At 41.5% G+C, this 20,990-nt stretch overlaps 3 protein-coding genes across 8 annotated transcripts in view; all 3 read right to left on the bottom strand.

Annotated features, from left to right (window-relative positions):
• The window catches only part of LOC120427113 (SLIT and NTRK-like protein 6), a 30,170-nt gene extending 27,191 nt beyond the window's left edge, over window positions 1-2,979 (bottom strand). The window contains exons 1-2 of one of the 3 annotated variants that reach the window (XM_039591963.2): window positions 2,852-2,979; window positions 2,448-2,730 (exon numbers count right to left, since the gene is read on the bottom strand). The gene's annotated coding sequence lies outside the window, so the exon portion shown is untranslated. Of the gene's footprint in view, window positions 1-2,439 lie in introns of all 3 variants that reach the window. The other 2 variants (XM_039591962.2, XM_052710969.1) reach the window with 2 other exon arrangements.
• A 6,204-nt stretch (window positions 2,980-9,183) lies between these two features.
• Window positions 9,184-10,922, bottom strand: LOC120427129 (probable hydroxyacid-oxoacid transhydrogenase, mitochondrial). Its single transcript, XM_039591982.2, has 4 exons — window positions 10,732-10,922; window positions 10,601-10,676; window positions 9,514-10,548; window positions 9,184-9,461 (listed from the first exon to the last, which is right to left on the bottom strand). Exons 1-4 carry the CDS (start codon window positions 10,782-10,784, stop codon window positions 9,237-9,239), a joined length of 1,389 nt encoding a protein of 462 aa, XP_039447916.1. The 5' UTR covers window positions 10,785-10,922; the 3' UTR covers window positions 9,184-9,236.
• Window positions 10,923-12,791: 1,869 nt separating this feature from the next.
• Window positions 12,792-20,990, bottom strand: part of LOC120427130 (uncharacterized) — a 49,279-nt gene continuing 41,080 nt past the window's right edge. Inside the window, exons 3-10 of one of the 4 annotated variants that reach the window (XM_039591984.1) lie at window positions 17,956-18,314; window positions 17,794-17,897; window positions 17,641-17,724; window positions 17,354-17,506; window positions 17,018-17,209; window positions 16,310-16,606; window positions 14,824-16,122; window positions 12,792-14,760 (exon numbers count right to left, since the gene is read on the bottom strand). In XM_039591984.1, coding sequence (XP_039447918.1) covers window positions 13,774-14,760; window positions 14,824-16,122; window positions 16,310-16,606; window positions 17,018-17,209; window positions 17,354-17,506; window positions 17,641-17,724; window positions 17,794-17,897; window positions 17,956-18,307 — 3,468 coding nt within the window. In that variant the 5' untranslated portion in view covers window positions 18,308-18,314 and the 3' untranslated portion in view covers window positions 12,792-13,773. The remainder of the gene's footprint in view (window positions 14,761-14,823; window positions 16,123-16,309; window positions 16,607-17,017; window positions 17,210-17,353; window positions 17,507-17,640; window positions 17,725-17,793; window positions 17,898-17,955; window positions 18,315-20,990) is intronic. The other 3 variants (XM_039591985.1, XM_052710968.1, XM_039591986.1) reach the window with 3 other exon arrangements.

Genomic DNA, 20,990 nt, shown 5'->3' with positions numbered 1-20,990 from the left:
CTCACATTTACAAAGTAATAATGAAAATAAGTTTATGAAAAAAATATATACCTGATACAGACTTTTCCAGAAAACATGCAGACTCTCATTTGAAGCAATGTGGCAACCGGGCGTTTCGCATCTGGCGCGACTCTCGCACGTAAACAAAAAGACACGGCCTTTTGAGGTTAGGCAAAAAATCACCCTTTTTTTGTATCTATAAAAATCTTTTTCTTGGCATAACTTTATAAATACTTAACTAAACAGAATAAAATTTAATAGGGTCTTAGGGGACCCTACAACGAACAGAATAAGGCGGATCCGGCCAAAATTGGTTCAGCCAGTTCTGAGATAATCGCGTGGAAAAAAAATCATGTCTACACACATCCCCACAGACATTTGTTCAGAATTTGATTCTGAGTCGATAGGTATACGTGAAGGTATATATAGGAGTCGTATTTAATAAGTTCATTTTTCGAGTGATTTTAAAGCCTTGCCTCAGTGAGGTGAGTAAGGCAAAAAAATGGAACGGTAACTTTAACTCGCTGGTTCTCGGGCATAACTCAACCAATCGGGACGATTCTTGTTTCCAGGGATTTGTAAGAATGTCTAGATGATCCTAAAATTTTGCAGAACTTGATTTGAACAAATCTGTTATTTCTGCGACCGAAAACATCGTTCCAACTTTTTCAAAAAGACTGCCTCCGCGGAATTTTCGACGATTTTTTTTTACACGCGAAAAAAAAAGTTGGAACGATGTTTTTGATCGCAAAAATTACAGATTTGATCAAATTGAGTTCTGCAAAGTTCTTGGATCATCTAGACATCCTAACAAATCACTGGAAAAAAGAATCATCTTGATTGGGTGAGTTATGCCCGAGAACCAGCGAGTTGAAGTTACCGTTCCAACTTTTTTGGAGCCTTGGGCGTTGGAATGTTAACAAAAAAAATATATATATTTTTTATTGATATTTTGTTCGAACTGGAATTAATTGATCTTCACGCTTATTTTGCCCATTTATGTTGCTATTCTATACATTTTTGCTGCAAAATATCAATCAGAATCTAGATCGGAACAATTTTCGATAAATTTATATTTTCGCGAGAAAATTGTTAAATATTTCCCGTTTCCCGGGAATTTTGTAACCCCGGGAAATTGGACGCTCTACTAAAAAGGCATGTTTTATGTTAGCCCAAAATCGAAGGGTACACATATCGAGTGTCTGGCTTAACAAGAGTAAACATAAACGGAAAAGATGAGGCAATTTTTTTGACCCCTTAACAACTAGAGTATAACTGTGCCCTATTTAGTATCGATAACTAGGATAAAATCATAGGCGAATGTTTTAAGATAACGAAAATTAATATTATTATCTGGGAAATGGATAAGAACATTTTTTGAAAGAAGAAATGTATAGGTGAGAAATTCGAAATCAGAAAGTATATTTTAAATTATCTTAATTTTCGAAATGTTAAAATTGATGTTTATATTATCTCTTTTATGTTGAAAAATTCCTGTTTACACAATCTAGGTGAGGTAAATGCTCACTTAAAAAAAAACAAAGAAAAGGAGATTTAAAAAAATATACTTTGCTTATTTTTCTGGTTTTTAAATAGATTATACGATATAGGACAAATTAAAACAAATAAATATTAAGAAAACAATCTTTTCAAAATTCACGAAATAGTAAAAAAACTTTTGAATAGGTTTTTCAGTGTCGAAAAGTATTACACCTTCAAAGTTGGCCCGAAAAATTACGGGGCAAAAAATATCTCAAAAACCTTCAAAATTTCAATGGAAATTCAAGTGCAATCACCTGAAATCAATTTCAAATACATTCTCCTGTGTAAAGAATTATTTTTTTTGCATATTTGGGTTGATTTTAATAAGATTTTTTGAAAATTTTCGATGTTTAGTATCGCAAAAAGTTTTTTTTCGCTCATATTTTTGTTTTAGCCAAATCTTACATTTTTAGAAAACTAACGATTGCAAAACAACTGAACTAGTGTAAAATGCATTTTAAAACACTTTTTGTATTCAAATGTTGAGACTTCGGCTTGTTGTTTCAATTTTTATATTTTTTATACACAGATCGGAAAAAGTTGTTTTTCATAAATTCATTGATACCTATTTTGTAAATTTTTGTCTGTAGCATAAAAGTATTCCTCTTGACTTTGTCAGATCTGAGAGACAAAAAATTTAAATAAAATTTGTACCAGCCTTATGCTTAGTTAAAAAAAACTAATAATGGACATGTGTAAATTTTTGGCATAAATACATTTGTTAAATTTGAGATGTAAAAATAATGTTCCTTGGTAAAATCTCAAGACCCACTTTCTTCAAAATAAACAACTGGTTCAATTATTTCCTTATCAGCATCAACCAACCCATCATATCACTCTGCTGCATTTTGAAAGATTAACTCAACCTAGCCCAGCTCTAGTTCCTACAGTAATTACCTACTCACATTTTTGTCTTCGACGGCTATCACCAGAATTACACACACACTCGACTCGACCACCGTTGGACACTTAGACAGTTGCGTTCAAAGCTGATAACGGCCACTTAAGACATAGGAAAGGTATATATTTGGAGGGGACTACGAATTTGATTTCTTCTCTATATCACACCTTTGAAATTTTGACGATGAACTTTTATCAGCACTGAATCACGCGTTTAATTTTTTTTTCTTGATTGCTCGTATTTTTCAGATTTTTCTCTCACAACATAACTGCTCTGGATTCATAAACCTGCAAATTAACACCTCAATTTAAATTCCTTCACAATTTTCACACTTTTTCCGTTGTTATTCCGTAACTGCTCCGTATTCCGTTTGAACTAGTGATTATCAGCTTTGCCCCGCTAACGAACCTTGGCTTGCCGTGATAAGCTTAAAAACATCATCCTTTGGACAGACTTGACTTCAACGAGAACCACATCCGCACATGTTCCGAACGGTCCCGCTTCTCGATTGATACTAATTTTTCAAACGCTGACGTCGGAGGGCGGCGGCGGCGGCGGCGCAATCGACTCAGTGTGACTTAGTTCTGTACCATATACATAGACACAGTCTCTGGATGGGAAGGTTTTCCGACTGTCAATAAAGCATTTTAAACCTACACACTTCAACTGCATGTTCTGGGATGGGTTGCAGCGAGGATTCCCGTGGCATTTGTTACCTGCTCTAGGTTGAGAGGGTCAATATAGGTGGCCAAAAATTGCATTCTTGCATTACTCACTTTCTATGGTCAGGGGTTCTCAGGTAAAATTTAATGTAGGACTTGCGCAGGATGGATCGTGCTTGAATGAATCATTAATCTGTGTGTGTTTTTTTTATGGAAACATAAAGTTAATTGAAATAATTGAATAAAAAAATAAAGTTTATAAAATAATTAAATAACAAGTTGCAAAATGATGCTTTTCAGTGCAACAAGCTGCATTTTTTGCAATTTAGAAAAACACACTTTTTAAATGATTTTTTTCAGAGAAATGTTTATTTCATTTCTTTGGTTTGTCGTGTGTAAGTTTAATCACCAAAAAACTAAAACAGTGCCGATAGTATTACTTTTCGATACAAATTCTGAAAAGTTAAAACTTGCTGGTGTGATACAATGAACTGTTTTTTTTAGTGCTGATAAGTAGGTCATTTCGTCACTATAGAAATATTTTTTGAAGGTGCCTCAAAATATTGAAACGTTTTTTTTGAACAAAAGTTTTTATATCTTCAATATAACTTCCTAATTTAAAATCTCATTAGAACGCCGTTTTTATTTTTTCTTGTTTTTCACATTTTTTAGAACAGAATTCAATCATTAGTTTTTCAGAATTTCATGAAACTTTGTCCTCATAGTAAGTTTAGAAAATCATCAAATTCAAAGTGCTTTGATCCGTCCGAAAAAATAGTTTTGGGTTAGAGTTGGGTTAGAGATTTTTCGATATTCTTAAGACAATTAGGTTTTACACCGTGACGTCATTTGACAGCTCGTGTGCACTGTTTACATGGTCTTCGTCGATTGTCGACGATTTTCCCCGAACAAAATCGACGAGCGCATCGAACTGTGCTAAGTCCGTGTAAACAGTGCACTCTTTTCTAACCTCCAAATTGAGTCGGCGTAAAACCTAATTAAACGTGCAAAAGCATTATGCATGAAGAGTTCTCTAAGTAAAATATCAATTAAAGTGGAACGAAAACCGAGATTTGATCTCAGTTGATAATTGCAAAAAATCAATCCAAGCGGGCAGAGCTTCAAATCTTCACTATTTTCGTGAAATTAGATTCCGGATTCGTACTCAGCGGCCGAAATTACTATAAGATATCCTGGCTTTTGAGACACATCCTTGCAACGTCGTGTAATTAACTAGTACCGTCAGTGGGGTGACATTTTTTTTTTTTTTTTAGTTTTATTATGGAGACTTTACACCATTGTGCATTCATCTCTTCAAGGTGGATAGTGAAAGAGGAAAGATTACAGAGTTTAAAATCACTTCAATAATTATTACCATGCCTTTTTTCTAACGATTTTTGTCTATGTTTCAAATATTTAGCGGAATATTTAAAGAGTGAATTATCAAGTTCTTCAAGTTTATCTTCGTCCTCTTCTTCCAGGGATTTTGAAGTTATCTCACAACACTTTTTCTTATAATATTTTGCTTTTATGACATCTTCATCTTCTTCATCTGTTTCTTCTGCAGCCATCTCTCTTCGTTTTTTTGTTAGTTCGTCTTCCGCGTTCAAATATGCCTGTAAGCGCTTTCGGCGGCGGGTGTGCTTAGAAAGCACGGTCTCGAATCCATCGTTGTCTTCGTCGTCCATTTCACTTGTTTCCATTGCTTTTTGTTCTGGTTTACTATTGTTGCTTTTACTGCTGCTGCTGCTTGGTTCGGGTTCAATCGGTTGTGTACTGCTTTTTTGGTTCACATTTTGTCTCGAATCCGCACATTTTTTGTTCTTTGCTTTGAGTTTGCAAAGCGATTTTTTGCCTATAATCGTCACTGTTGCAGCAGCATTGTTTACAGTGATTGATTTCGGCGTTGGCTGTTTCAGCAACATCCGCAGGGTCCGAACTCCATTTGGGATCCCTGGGAAGAAGTTAATCCAGCGGTCGTTGGTGATGGTCAAAACTTTGCCGTATTTACTCATCACTTTGACTACGTCATCATTGCTTATGCCTAGAGGTAGGTCAAGCACACGAACTTCCGTAGCGTTGTTGTCCAGGTAAATCGGGATTTTGCAACTCTGATATACCAGAGGTTTGTCGATGATGGACGAGGCCATTGCTGAGTCGGCGAACTGCAACACGGCTATTTTTCTTCTATTGCATAATTGCAATGCTCGCAAGTTTTCTTGGTTTACTTGAAGGTCTGCGAGAAATTTTTTTACAAGCTTCGGGCTTGGTTGGTTTTGGAGTTGACAAAAATCCAGAACCACACTGTTTTTGTCTACGGTGCACATTTTAAAAAAAAGCGGCGACGCGCACACAAACTGCGGACTGGCGTTGAGAATGCGACTTGTGAGGTCGGCGGTTACTTTGCAACTGTGGGGTGACATTTGGTCTAAGGGGTGAGATTGAGTCAAAGTGATTTTTTACGGATTTACAATTTCTCAGGTTCTTCTCAATGATACTAAATTGTGTTAAAAGGGTTGTGTAGGAGACTAGTTTAACACTTGTAGCACCTACGGCGAAGCACCAAGGGGGTCAAAAAAGTTGGAAATGCAACTTCATCCGGCTGTATCTCGGTGAAAACTCAACCGATTTGGATTATTCCTATTGCATTCGATCCGGAAGAATGTCAAAAATCACCTCCAACAAGGTAGATCCAAAACAGATGCGTCTACCTTAAGTTATAATAAAAATGGCATTTCCAACTTTTTTTCCGATGGTTGTATGAGCCGGTGAAAATGCATTTCCAACTTTTTTGACCCCGTTGGGGCTACAAGTGTTAAAAAATCTCGTTCCTAGAACAAATCTTGTCATTTTGGCAGCTGTCTAAATTTGAGGTACGTTTTTGGCCAAAAATTTTCTCTCGAAAAATCAACGTTTTAATATTTTTTTTGGAATTGATCGAAAAATACCTAAACGTTTGAAAAAACTCTACTTCAAACATTGTAGCACGTCAATACCTGGGTGCTGAAAAGACAGAATGCGTAACGTGATTTCCGAATGATCCCCACTGCTCCTCACTAATACAACTGAACTACACACAAAAAAATATTTCTGATTGTTACATCATTTATGATGTAACACTTTTGCACGTCATCAAACATTTAAATTCAAATGCAATTTGATGTAAATTTGCAACAAATTATACGTAAAAACATGATTTTACGTGTGATTCAACCGTTTACATCGAATCTCAAGTTTACATCAACTGAGTTTACATGTGATTCATTTTTTCCGTGTCGAGTAAATTCACATATTTTTTTCTGTGTACAGCTGTAAACATAAACAAAGTAGAAGGCTTTGTTCAAGCTCAAGCGTGACATATTTTTTGCTGTTGAAGTGACTCGTTTTGAAACATTTTGGATCTGATGATACATATTAAAGTTTTCGCTGAAAAATTAAGTTCTTCGTGCTTTTTTTGTAGACTAAACGATGGGCGGTTAAAAGAGTCCTTCTTTGTTTTTAACGTGATGAAATATTGCGTCAGAAGTGGGGGAATTTCGTGAATCAGAAGAGCAACCGGATGGAAGTTACGAGATTATGTATCTTTGAAGCGCAGTGATAATACAGGAGTAAGATTATTCAATGTTATTTGGCAGGTGCCATTCACAGTTACTGATAATTCGTCTTAAACAATTTGTAAACATAGGTTTTGAGTGAGACATAGCGCATATGGAAATGTTAGCAACAAATTCACGTCAAAGAAGGCCATACTTTAGAAAACTTTGCTGAAAAATGACGTTCCTAGAACACATCCTGTCATTTTGACAGCTGTCTAAAGTTGAGGTACATTTTTGGTCTGTCGAAAAATCAACCTTTTAGTATATTTTTCTAAATTGCTCCAAATGTACCCCAATTTTTAGAATTCTTTACTTGTAACATTTTTGCATGTCAACACGATTCCTTTAAATAAGTCAAACTTTTGAATGACTTATTTTGGCCATATCTTTGTATTTAAGCCTAATTTCGGTTTCATTTGATCCAATGTCATCCTCTCTATGGGGTGAAGTTGGGTCAAACGATGTCATTTAAGGTAGACTTCTTTAAAAGTCAAAAGTTTTTCGATATCTTTCAAATTGTTTTCTATTTATATAGAAATTAGGTACACATCTCCTAAGGTGGTGTTTCATTTTATGACCCATAGTCACGGTAGTTATTTGTTATTTACTGGTGATTCGTCATTTTTGTCATTATGAAATTTATTAAAAGATTAGGTATTTGGTTAAAAATAGTTGATTTTTATTTATTTGTATCATTTTCTGCAAGAACTTGTATTTCTAAAGCATGGTAGAGAACCCCTTTCTGTTAAAAGTGCTCATCATTGGTAAAATCCAACCAGTGAGTGAGCAAACTGCGCTGGTGTTTGTGTAACATAATCTCTCTGTCGAGGAGACGCATGGTGGATCACAATGAAACATCGGACGTGGGTGAAATATATTTGGTTCAATCATCGAATTCTAAAAAAACTTTCTGGAAACTGAATGTTGATTTTACTTGGAAATAATGCTATTATTTGTTTATTACCCTTTTTTTGTTTCCCTTAATTCTGAATGAGTCAAACTTTGAATGATTGAACACGAGTTCAACTCTTCCGAGGGTCGAGTACCTGACTTTTATGACCTTACCTGGTGTGATATAATCTATGTTTATAGGTATGTTCAGGACTGGAATTATTACACTTTCTTTTCGTCTAAGTTTAACGAAAAGAGGTAAATCGCTGATTCATGGATAAATCAGAGCGAAACAAATGGTTTTAATAATCAGTTTGACTTCTTGAACTGGTATTGATTACTTTAGTAATAACTTCGATATGCTAACTAGAAAACCAGCCCATCAAAGTTTCCCGTTTCCTTCTCAAACCAAAATTGGTTAACCGGTGTGAAAATATGCCTAACGAAAAGAAAAATAATATCATTTTACCGGTACTCAGCGGCGTCATTTTAATATTTTGTTGTTCTTCACCCATTTCGCTCGTTCTCGTATTCTATGTTTACATGCCAACTTGTACAGACGATCGTCGGTGGGTAAATTTAGAAAATGCCCGTAAACATCAACAAAGCTGATGTATTGTACGGCCGATTCCGCGCCACAACTTGTTGCAATGTCCCGCGGTGGTTCCACGGGACTTGGTTTTATGTTGTTATTGCGTGCTGCGCTGGTAATGCGTGATATTCTAGACAGGTTCAAAAGATCGCCATTTGGTGCTCAAGCATTTGCTGAATGTTTCTATAGTTGTTTATGAAGGAGTTTTAGCTAAATTGGCTTGGCTTTAGAGTCGAGGAGCAGCTGTGGCTGAATGGTTACAGTGTTTGCTTTGTAAGCGAATGGTTCTGGGTTCGATTCCCATCTGCTCCCATCGAGAAAGTTAAGGACATAGAAATACTTGAAATGCTGAATACGAACGAAAAATCAAAGTCGCTGAAGGCGGGGTTCGAACCCCCGTCCTTTGGATTGGTAAGCAAAAATGCTAACCACTAGGCCATGGCGACTTGGTGAGCCTAGACTGGAATTAGGAATACTGTTACAACCAACCCGCAACGCCTTTCGAGGTGTATCCTAGGGTTCTACCTCTCCTACTAACATTGAGTCCAAAACCTCCCTACAAACATCTATACCACTAAGGTGACGTAGGGGTCCTTGCGCACTTTAGATAGGTGTTTACTAACGATCCTTCATATCCCTGAGGATAGCTTGGACCCGGCCTGGACCCCCTTATGCCCTGGGCTGTATTACACACTCATCAAAAGATGAAGACATGGTATCTCCCGTGTTGGATTATTGTTCCGGATGAGGGTCTAACACAACCAGACCAAACAGAGGGATAAGCGTTGTGGAGCCTTCCGGTGGTGGGGCGTCCTCCAAATGCTAATGCTAATGCTAATGCTAATTGGCTTGGCTTTAGAGTCTTATTGCTATGAAATTGTAACTACATATTCATCAACGTGTAAATCTCCAGGTTCAATCTTCCTCAGGGTATATATTTTAAAACCATTTGAGGTTAAGTCACGTTAATTTTTTTTTCTAAGTCGAATAAAACAAAAATATTGAATGAAATTTATTAAAAAATAAACAACTTTAAAGTAAATAATAATATCTCAATAGATCGTCATTGAATTTTCAAACAGCTCTGTCAAATCTTCCTTCGTCTGAGCTCGCGGAGCTAGTTTCGTAATACGTTCCTGTGGCAGCGTTCCTTCAACCAAAGCTGGAATGTCCAACCTTTCGAAGCCGAGCGCCGTCAATCCGTTCTCCACCTTCAGATCGTACATGTACTTTCTCACGACATCCGCCAGGATCGCTCCAGCATCCTCTCGTTTGGCCTAAGAAAGTCATGATTTAAACATTTGATTGTCCTGAAATTTCAAACTATACTTTTGAGACATCGGCTCCAAGAATCTCTGCCGCTTCCAAGTGCCGATCCGGGCAGGACCCTCCGGTGAACTGGAACACGGCCGGTGCCGTCATGACCACCGACAGTCCGTGCGGAATGATCGGATGATCCGCGTCGTACCCACGGGGAACAAACTTTTTCACACAGCCCGAAATCGGATAGGACAGTCCGTGGCACAGATGAACTCCAGCATTCCCAAAACCGACTCCAGCCATAGTCGAAGCCAAGTGCATGCTCGATCGAGCCTTGAAGTCATCCGCGTTGAACACCGCCGACCGGAAGTGATCGCGGATGATCTTGAGCGCAAACCGTGCCCAAACGTCCGATATCGGGTTGCTGCCCTGGTAGGGAGGTCGAAGCTTTGGATTACTCGGAGCCGGTCCACGTTCGGTGTACTGAACCGCCGTGAAGCTTTCCAGGGCGTGGCAGAACACGTCGAACCCGCAATACGCGGCGACTTTCTCCGGTTGGGACAGGGTATGCAGTGGGTCTACCAGGCCCAACGTGGGTCTTAGAAACTTACTGGATATTCCCGTCTTGGCGTGCAGTTCTTTGTAGTCGAAGATCGCCACTCCGGTAGTTTCGGAGCCGGTCCCCGCCGTGGTAGGCACCGCGATCAGCGGTTTCAACTTGACGCTAACTTCTTTCGCCTTCCCAATTGGAGCATTTACGTAGTCCAGAAACTCCGCCTCGCGATCGGCGCTGAACAGATTGGCCGCTTTGCACGTATCAATGACGGAACCACCCCCGATGGCAACGAACCCATCAAAATCGTGTTTGCGAGCGTATTCAGCCGCCCGGATCAAGCTACCGTCCGTGGGTTCAACCCGGGTCTCGTCGTACACCTCGAACTGGATACCAGCACGGGCTAGCGAATCGAACGCGACCTGTACCGAGGGCAGCTTCAGCACGTTCTTGTCCGTTACGATGCAGGCGCGTTTGACGTTCAAGTTTTGCAGGTCATGGCCAAGCTCTTTGGTGACCCCCGGGCCGTACCGGATGGTTGAGGAGGACATCTACAATTGGGAGTGGTTAATTCGATCTAGCAGGCGTAGAAGAATCATTTACCTCAAAGGCATACTCCTTTTCGGTGGAAATGTTCGACGATCCTGTTGATGACCTGGAGTGGGCGGGACAACCGCAACTACAAGAAGTACAATGTTATTGATAGTTCTTCATCAAATATCAAGTTGACTTACGACCCATTGGCAACGGTTCGCATCAACGATGCAATTCTTGATTTCGGTATCATTCTGGAAGGCTAAATTATCTAAATTCAAAACACTGTTATCGCCTCCAAACAAAGAATAACTTGCTGATAAAACTGATCGGCCGGTCTGGGCCAGGTTCAAAGCAGTAGTAATACATCGCGATGCGCACGGAACTCAGTACGGGTAGTGTGCGTAAAGTATCTCGCGTAGTCGAGTTGTGCTGTGCTCAATTCTCCTGCTATAGCGAAGCGTTTGGACGATAGCTGAGATTCGAACCTAAATGAGCTTGTGTTGAGCCACGTTGAGCTACTTGCTGGACAACGCAGAACGATTTGGGAGTAAATTTTACTTTGTTCAAGAATGTTCTTAATGGACTAATGATGTTTTTGAATTCTCATTTTAAATATGAATGATTATAAAAATCAAACAAAAATTCAACCTATTCAAAAAAATCACTAAAATATAGATAACGAGTGCTGCTGAGAAATAAAGCGAGAATACAGATGAGAGACTGAGAATGATAATTAAAAGAAAGAACGAAATAAAAGCGAGAGAGATAAAAGACAGAGATAAAAGAGAGAGAGAGATAAAAGAGAGAGAGAAAGATAAAAGAGAGAAAGAGAGATAAAAGAGGGAGAAAGAGATAAAAGAGAGGGAGATAAAAGAGAGGGAGATAAAAGAGAGGGAGATAAAAGAGAGGGAGATAAAAGAGAGAGATAAAATGAAGAGATAAAAAGTGAGATAAAAGATGGAAAGAGATATAAAAGAGAGGGAGAGAGAGTGTGAGAGAGAGAAAGATAAAAGAAAAAAGAGTTAAAAGAGAGAGAGGGATTAAAAAGAGAAAGATAAAAGAAAAAGAGAGTTAAAAGAGAGAGAGAGGGATTAAAAATGAGAGAGATAAAAAAGAGAGGAATAAAAAAGAGAGAGATAAAAGAGAGAGGTAAAAGAGAGAGAGAGAGAAAGATAAAAGAAAAAAGAGAGTTAAAATAGAGAGAGGGATAAAAAAAGATAAAAATGAAAGAGATAAAAAAGGAATAAAAAAGAGAAAGAGATAAAAGAGAGAGGTAAAAGAGACAGGTAAAAAAAGAGAGGTAAAAGAGAGAGGTAAAAGAGAGAGGTAAAAGAGAGCGAGATAAAAGAGAGAGAGAGAGAGAGATACAAGAGAGAGGTAAAAGAGAGAGATAGAGAAATAAATGAGAGAGAAAAAGAGAGATAGATAAAAGAAAAAGATAAAAGATAGATAAAAGAGAAAGAGATAAAAGAGAAAGAGATAAAATAGAGATTGATATATGAAAAAAGAGATCAAAACGAGACGTATTAAAGAGAGACAGTTTGAAGAAAAACGGATTAAAGAGAGATAGATCAAGAAGAGCGAGAAGAGACAGAGCAAGATAAAATAGTGAGCAAGATAATAGAGATCTAATCTAATCTAATCTAATCGAACACAAGCGCAGCCAGTCCGAAGAAAGCATCCTGGAAGAACTTGCGGTTAGATTACGCCTCAAGTCCTTTCTTGTCAATATTAATAATTGCAGTACACCCGAGTAACCCCAAAAATGTACAGCAAAAATTAAAGCGGCCAGGCCTACTGCGTTGCATTAACCGCAGAGACAGATTCGGTGAACGGATCACATTTCACAGAATCAACAGGGGAGGAAGGATGCGTGGACATACCGTACCAAACGCTCCGAGTCAGTTAGGTGTGGTGTGTAAGTGTAAATTGGCAAATAATTATATTTTTAGGAGGGAAGTGGAATTGGGCAATTGAATTTGGGGAAAATGAGAATTGGGAAAGGGATAATGGGGAAGGGATAGAAGGGTTATTTAATAATATCATAATATAGGGGAATATAATAATTAAACAACTTATGATGGAAATCTCTCACCAAGAAACCACAAATCTTTAACATAAAGCTCAAATCAAGATAATAGAGACATCAAAATACAAGATAGAGAAAGAGAGAGATAAAAAAGGGAGATAAAAGAGATGCGATAAAATGGGTTTAAAACAGGGATTTTCTTTCCAGTAAAATAAAGTAACAACCAAGTAATGTTTGATAAAACTGCTTTATTTTATCAAAAAAACCAAACGACAAATTGTTATAAATTGTAAAATGTTCCACAATAATTTAAAGACGAAAAAAATATACTGAAGTTTTCGTTTGTGTGTGTGTGTTTGCTTGACAGATTTACTGCTCATTTGTTTGTGTGTGTGTTTGTTTTCCTCACGTTTAACTCTTACGTTTTAATTTCACTTGTTTTGTTGTTCTTCTTACATTTGGCCATTGTTGATTTTTGCTGTGCTGTCAACTCGAAAAAGACACAAGTTTTTTCCCTTTTACTTCTTCAAAAATTTGCTCGATTGTGTTTTTTTTGTGCTGTAGACTTTACACTTGCGCTTGCTTGCTTTTTTTTCTCTAATGGCACACAATGGAAGTATACTTTTGCTGCTTTTATGTTGTTTATAGTTAGTTAGTTTCTTTACCTTACTAGTTTTTTTTTCTCAATTGTGTGCGTGATTGTAAGGATTGCTTCTGGCTTTTGTGGTGTTTTCTTTTGTGGTATTGAAAAAAGGTTGAGTATAATTATATTTTTTTAGAATGAGGGGTTTGCAAAAAAAAAGAGAAAAAGTTCTCAGCATCTTGACGTTACTTGACGGAATGTTTAGAAAATGAAAATCATACACGTTTCGTTTTTAGTATTGTTGAAGTCCGACCAATAAGGAGTTTGATTCACTGCGCTTTTAAGTGTTATCAAGAAAGAAGGAAAAACTTAATAAATACAATTACCGCTGGTTTCTCTTGTTATAAGTACTATGACCTTAATACTAGTATAATTTGTTACAAAAAACCGTATATAGCTGACTGTAGTTTGGAAGGACTGGAAATCTTTTAAGCAGCTCACTTTTTTTTCTATATCGGAAGATGTCCTCCCACCAGGGAACGACCGTATGGAAGCCTACATTGTTTGCTGTGAGGGGTTAAGTAGTTATTTCTGAAGGATAAGAAGGAAGAGGGGGGGAAGAGGAGTTTAGACTTGCTGAATCGGGGCGTATCGGTGCACCTTGGGCGTTTTGGGCGCCACAATATCTTCGGTCAGCTTCTGGTACACGATCGAGTTCTTGGAAGCAAGCAGAGCCTGGCGGTAGCGTTCGCCACGTTTCCTCATCATGATCGCGAAGATCCTGCTGATGGCCAGCATGATCACCACGATGCCCATGGCAATGCACAGGATCGGCAACCACAGGCCGCTGATCTGGAGCAGCGTGTTGCCGTCCAGGATGACGACTTCCTCATCCAGCGGATCGTCGGACTTGATCTTGCCTCCGAGGATGGCTTGCTCGATCTTCTGAAGACCGTTGGCGGCATCCACCAAGTTTTCGTTCTCATCCTCATCGTCATCGTTACCGTCCTCGTCGTAGTACTGAGGATCGTTGCTATCGATCGGATCTTCGTTCTTGGTGTTCTGCTCCTCCGAGTAGTCCTCATCATCGGTCTCATCCTCTTCCGTATCGTTATCATCGTCATCCGTCTCATCGATTTCGGTGTCCTTGACCACTACCGGCGAATCACCGCCAGCGTTCTTCGCCGTCTGACAGATCTCCTGCGCAAACTGGCTCCACTCGATCAGCGGTGCCGAGTTGTCCGTGATGTACGCGTTCAGCTCGGCGTGAGTGCGCTGTTCCTTGCTCGAATCGCCCAGCGAAACCTTCTTCACGCCCAACCACTTGATCAGCGCCTTGAAGTGCGGGTTGCACTTGAGCGAGTTGTTCTTGATGTCCAGCACGCGCAAGCTGGTCAGCGATTCCAGGTCCGACACGTACACGCTGTAGATCTCGTTGTACGACACGTTCAGCAGCTTCAGGTTCGGCAGCACCTTGGGGTTCTTAGCCAGCTGGTTCGAGCTGTCCCAGATCGTGCGCAGGTCGCAATCGCTCACGTCCAGATGGTTCAGGTACTGCAGCGGCAGGAAGACCTTGGCCGAGAGGCGCGAGATCTGGTTGCCGGAGAGGTTCAGCTGTTACAAAATGGGAAGAATAATTAGTATTGCAAATACTCAACTTTTCAAATTTTGACCTACCTTGTTAAGATTGCGGTTTTGCGTGAAGGTGTGCTCGCCAAGGTCGGTGATCAAGTTGTTGCTCAGGTCCAGTTCCATCAGTTTGTCCAAGTAGCTCAGCACGGCCGGCTCCAGGGTCTGCAGGTTGTTCCAGGCCAGATTCAGCCGGGTTAGCTGGGGCATTGTCTTGAAGGTGTTGTTGGCCAGCTCGGAGATGTCGCAGTTGGAAACGTCCAGCATGTACGTGTTGAACGTGCCGTACGAGCTCTGGAAGCCTTCGGCCGGCAGCTGCTTGAGGCGCGGGTTGTCATTCAGTTTGATGATGTCCAGGTCCTTGTTGCCGAGGAAGGTCAGCGCGGAGATCTGGTCCAGATAGTTCTGGGACAGGTCAATTTGGCGCAGGCCCTTGAGCGAGGTGAACGCGATCTGGTTGATTTTCTTGATGCGGTTGCCCTTGAGGATCAGGTTGGTCAGTCCTTCCATTCCCTTGAACATCTGGCCGTTGATGTTACGAATCTGGCAGTAGCTCAGGTCAAGCTTCTGCAGATCGGCGGTGACAAAGTCCAGGTTGCTGCTGATCAGGTTGTACTTCAGGTGCAGAATGGCCAGCGAAGTCTTGTTGAAGATGTTCTTGGGCAGTTCGGCGATCGAGTTGGTCGACAGGTCGAGCTCTTCGATGGTTTCCACCTTGTCAAAGATACCTTCCGGCAGCGTCTTCAGCTTGTTGTCCGCCAGGTTGATGTAGATGATGTTCTTGAGCTCGTTGAAGGCCGTGGGCTGCAGAGCCTGCAGATTGCACTTGGAGATGTCCAGCTCTTCGATGGACGGAGCCTTCAGCATGTAATCGGTGTACGGAGTGTTGTAGTTGACGCTCTGCATCGCACTGAGATCGTTTCCGGACAGCGTGAGCAGTCGCAGCTTGGTGTTGTTGGCGAAGGTATCCGGATGGAGCATGTCAATCCCCGAGTTGGTCAGGTTCACCGAGTACAGATCATCCAGTCCGGCGAACGCCGTCGGGCTGATGTATTCGATCGTGCAGTTGCTGATCTTGATGGAAACCACGTGCGAAAGACCAATTTGCTTGAAGAACTCGGCACTCAGAACGATCGGATACTTGGGACCAACGTCCAGGACTTGCAGATCGGTGATGGACGGCGAGAACTTCTGGGTGTCCAGATCAAGCCGGCTGCAGGTGGCCACCAGGTAGGCGTGCATGTTGCGCTCGCAGATGCAGTCCCGTGGGCACAGGTGCACTTGCTCTTCCATGTTGTAGTCATCATCGTCATCCTCATCATCTTCGTCGTAGTATTCCGGGTAGTTCTGGAAAATAAATACGCGTTAGTTTTGAAATAAAAACACATTTCACTACCAAGAGTCGTTAGTCGAATAACTCAGAACATGTTAGCAGCGCAGAACCAAAGAACACCAAGCGAATCGTATTAGAAAGCACCAAAGATCCCAATCCCAACAAGTTTAGACAGACACCACCGCGATCACCCCAACTTACAGCATTCTTGCTGTCAGTTTTCTTGCTGGTAGCGGCACCTGTAGCCGTTTCCTTCTGCTGTGGCTGCTTCTTGTTCTTGTTCTTCTGGGCCAGCAGCTTGTCGACGGCATCGAAGTCGATCTTCTCATCGTCCGCGTCGTCCTCATCGTACTGGTACTCTTCGTCGTCCTCATCGATCTCGTCTAGGATCTCGTTGTCGGCGGCGGAGGTCTTTGCGGTGGACGTGGCCGCCTGTTTGGGGGCATCCGACGGTTTCGGCTTGGCCGTCGTAGACTTGGGAGCCTCGGTGGACTTGGGCTTTAGGGGGTTCGAGTAGAAGGGATTGATCAGTTTCGGGGGCTCGAGAATTGATGAGGGAGACGATGGTTTAATGCCAGTTTTGTACAAATGAATGATTGATGATTCTTATGTCTAAAACAAAATCTTGTCATCCAAATTCAAGGTAAAAGAAAACATAATAACACAAATTTGTATTGCCAATAGCAGTGTTTTGCGAACTTTGTCTCGAAACAAGACAGTAAGCAAGAGAGTTTCTCTCGGTTCTCTTGAGTCCTCTCTTTACTCGAGTTTACATTTGAGCAAGAGAAAACCAGATCAAAGCGAACGTGAGGAAACATCACTGTCTTGTCGCGAGAATTCTCTTCATTTTTTTTTGAAAAAGTTGAGCAATTTTGAAAGATCACACCACCACAAACAAGCCCAACTTACAGCGTTCTTCGCGAGCACCTTCTCGATCGCGAGCGGATCGATCTTTTCGTTATCGAGCTCTTCGCTATCGTCGTCATTGTAGTACTCATCGTCCGGGGCCACTGTCGTGGTGGTCGTGGTTGTTGTAGTGGTGGTGGTTGAAGTCGAGGCCTTTGGCGTAACCGGCTTCTTGGGCTCGATCACCTTGTTGTTCTATATCGAAGGAACGGAATTTAGGGTGAGGATTTGCTTTTGCTATTGACTGATATCATATCATGAGGTAGTGAGTTCCAATCAGGTGACAGTAATTTCGATAGCTTCATGAACGTGTGCGAGTGGCGAAGACACGCAACTTACAGCGACACTCTCCGCGAGAACCTTCTCGATCGCTAGCGGATCGATCGTTTCATCGCTTCCCTCGTCATCGTAGTACTCATCTTCCGAAAGGGTCGTGGAGGTTGTGGTCCGGGCAGTCGTGCTGGACGAGCTGCCAGTTTGGACGACCTGTTTCTATTCCAACAATAAGACAGGAATGAGATTCGGGAAACAAATTTCAAAACACGCAGAGATTCATGGGATGACAAAACGAACGATCGAGGGGACATTGCACAGATGATTGACACGCACACAAACGGTCAACTTACTTCGACAGCCTTGGAATCCGTAATCGAAGGCTGTGAAAACTGCACATCTGAGAGATCCTCAACCTGTGGCAGTACCTCAGCGTCCTTAAAGATAATTGTTGAAGATCGCCCTTCTTAGCATACTCTGAACTGTGGATTCTACCAAGAACTTACCGCAACTTTGTCGTCGTTGTCCAGCAGCAGGTCTCCCTCGTCTTCGTAGCTATCCTCGTCGTCGAAGCTGTCCTTGTCTTCGCTCTTGTTGATAGGCACGATTCCTAAAAACCGAAAGATCAATACCACTCCCGGTTACGACCCCACCCCGCCAACACCTACCCATCGTCGTGGACTCCTGCTTCTGCTGCTGCTCCTTGGCCAGCTTCTTGAGCAGCGCCGCGTGCTGGGCGTACTTGGGATTGCTGTCGGCCGGCTTCTTCGCCGGCTCGTCGTCATCGTCGATGAGGTTCTCCTCCAGGTCCTCCGGCAGCATCTTGTTGTACAGCGGGTTGTGCGCCATCGGGATGCCGTCGGACTTCTCGGCGAGCATCTTGTTGAACAGCGGGTCCTGGGCCTTGGGCAGGGCACTGGTCGTGGCCGCGGCCTTCTCGGCGGCCGACGCCGGGTTGGCTAAGCTCACGCTGGTCGCCAGCAGCGACAGCGTGAGTACCAGTAAGCACTGGTAGCTCATCGCGTTTCTGGAAAGAAAATGGAGAAGAAGAAGATGTTCAGTTGGCGTTCAGCTTGCGGAAGTTTGATTGATATCTGACGACGACTCTGCCCACATCTACAGGCTCAAACTCGCGTGGTTCAAGTGTTTGTTAACTCGATGACTTTATTTATAAGTCTCTTGTGTTCGAATCTTGTGTTTGCTGAATGAAGCAAGGAATTTCAAGCGGAAATCACCCTTGTCTATCATCGAAGGCGTGAGTGATATCAGTCGGCGGTAGTGGTAGTGCCAGTAGAGCCTAAACAACCTTCCAAACGGGGCGAGGATACCAGTTTCTTGTTGATAAGTTTATGACTACGCTTTTTCTGATAAGATAGTGCACGGTATTTCGCCGTAGCATATTGTTGGGTGATGGAACCAGCAGGTGGATTCATTCATACCAAATGTTTCGAATTTTCTGCAGTCAGGTGTGAAAATGTAGGCTGAACGGAGGTATGGACAGGAAAAACAAGGTTGATTTCAATTGTGGTTAATGTGTGATGTTTGGATTTAGGTTACAGTTTGACGAATTGATAGCAGTTACATTGGGATTAGCTAATGCAGGCAATACATTCACGATTTAGAGGGAATCTGATACTTTAACCTTCTACAACACTTATCTCTAAAAGCAACAAAAATCCTCTGCAATATTATTTTGAGCATGAGCATGGTTGACTGCCAATGAGCTGCTACTCCGTTATTGACGGATCAGCTGAAGTTACACAATGAACCAACAGATGATTAGTGGGAGCTAATCATCCTCACTGTATAACCCCTGAAGATCTCTGCTTCAAGTCAATACCGGCGCCCCCCCAAGGAGATGCAGTTCAACAAAGGTAGGAATGTTAGTCCGATAGTTGAAGTTGCAGACTCATCAGACACAGAGTTTGTCGCTCTATACCTGTTGACACCGCATGAGACCGTTGAATCCACAGCATCTCCTTCAAGCATCACGGGAAGTGGGGGAATTGTGTTAGTAGGGGAAGGAAAGGGAAGGTCAGGATTCATCTTGGTAGATGATATGACCAGAAAGTGAAACATAATCGTTGCCTTCCGAGCTACGACGCTATAAGAAGGACTTTTCACATCTTACCGCCGGCGTGCCATCCGAGCAACGATGCTATGGGAAGGACTTTCAAAATTAAATGTTATTGTATTTATCGATTTATTCGGCGACGTGCAATTTTAAATAGATCAGGGAAACATAATCGTTGCCTTCTGAGCTACGACGCTATGACAAGGACTTATCAATTCCTCAATCGCGATTTTTCACTTCTACCGCCGTCGTGCCATCCGAGCAACGATGCTATGGGAAGGGCTTCCAAAACTAAATGAAAGTGAATATACACACGACGACGTGAATCCCTTTTTCAATGAAATCCAGAAATCTCCACCACTTTCTCGCGGATTCTCGCGCGCGACGTCACACACCGATCCCCCCGACGAACACCACACGACTAATGGTCCAACTTCCAAGGCCTTGACTCGAACTTCTTTTCAATGATTCCAGAATCTTCCACCACTTTCTCGCGGATTCTCGCGCGCGACGTCACACACCGATCCCCCCGACGAACACCACACGACTGATGGCCCAACTTCTAAGGCCTCGACGCGAACTTCTTTTCAATGAATTCCAGAAAAATCCTCTGCAATATTATTTTGAATACAAAACAAAAACACGCCTACCATTTTAAAACGTCGAGTTTTATTAGAAAAAGTCTTTTAAAAAAGAAGAACCTAGAAGAAATACTTTCTAAAATCAAAATCAAAAATCAAATTATTCGCTCTACAGCATTGCCTTGGCGTTCTCGATTGCGAGATTCCTACTCGAAACTTGGTGTCAAATGCCACCGAGACCTTCTGGGATCGAACTCAGGCCGACTGGGCAACCACGCTTACCCCTACACCACGAGTCCCGGAATAAAAACTTTCTAAACGAGTCTAAAATTTAGAAGATCTGGCAACCATGTCTCAAGTTACACTCATTTATGTGATATTTATGTACTTTTTTGAAGTTTGTTTTGTTTCATGTCAGGTGTCAATTATTTCCGGATTTTAGGTGTGACCAATTTTTGGTAAGGAGTGGGGAAGGCAACAACCAGGTGGGTGGATTTCCTTTGTTTTTAAAATTGGTCAAAACTAAGTGAATTGAAAATTTTGAAAATATTTTTATTTGAGAGATAGGAAAGTTGCAGGATATTGAAATTTATAAAAGTACTGTTCGATGGCAAAAAAAAACTACAAAATGAATTTTGACCAGCTTGTGCCATAGCTCAAAAGTTGGCATTTTTTGCGCAATTTAATTGACGGAATCGACGTAACATCTTATAATGTGGCCCTCTTAAACCTTGCGGTTTCGTCAACGAATCCACAGGCGTGTATCGTTCTTTTTGCGACAAGACTCCGCCTCCCGGGTCATCTAAGTGTGAAGGGAGGGGGCACCGAAAACCTATATTTACACTTAGATTTTTTTTGCGTCCGCCTCGGGATTCGAACAAGCGACCTCTGGATTGTGAGTCCAGTGCGCGGTCCGATTGATCCACACAGACAGACAAGATTTCGAGTAAAGTCCAGACTCGATTATCCGAAGGCCTCGGAAAAATGACCCTTCGGATAATCGAATCACGAATTTTGTTTGTTTGTTGTTGTCTTATTTTTGATTGTT

Source organism: Culex pipiens, chromosome 3 (genome assembly GCF_016801865.2).
Source record: "Culex pipiens pallens isolate TS chromosome 3, TS_CPP_V2, whole genome shotgun sequence".
Classification (NCBI taxonomy): domain Eukaryota; kingdom Metazoa; phylum Arthropoda; class Insecta; order Diptera; family Culicidae; genus Culex; species Culex pipiens.
This window is presented reverse-complemented; position numbering and strand designations above follow the sequence as displayed.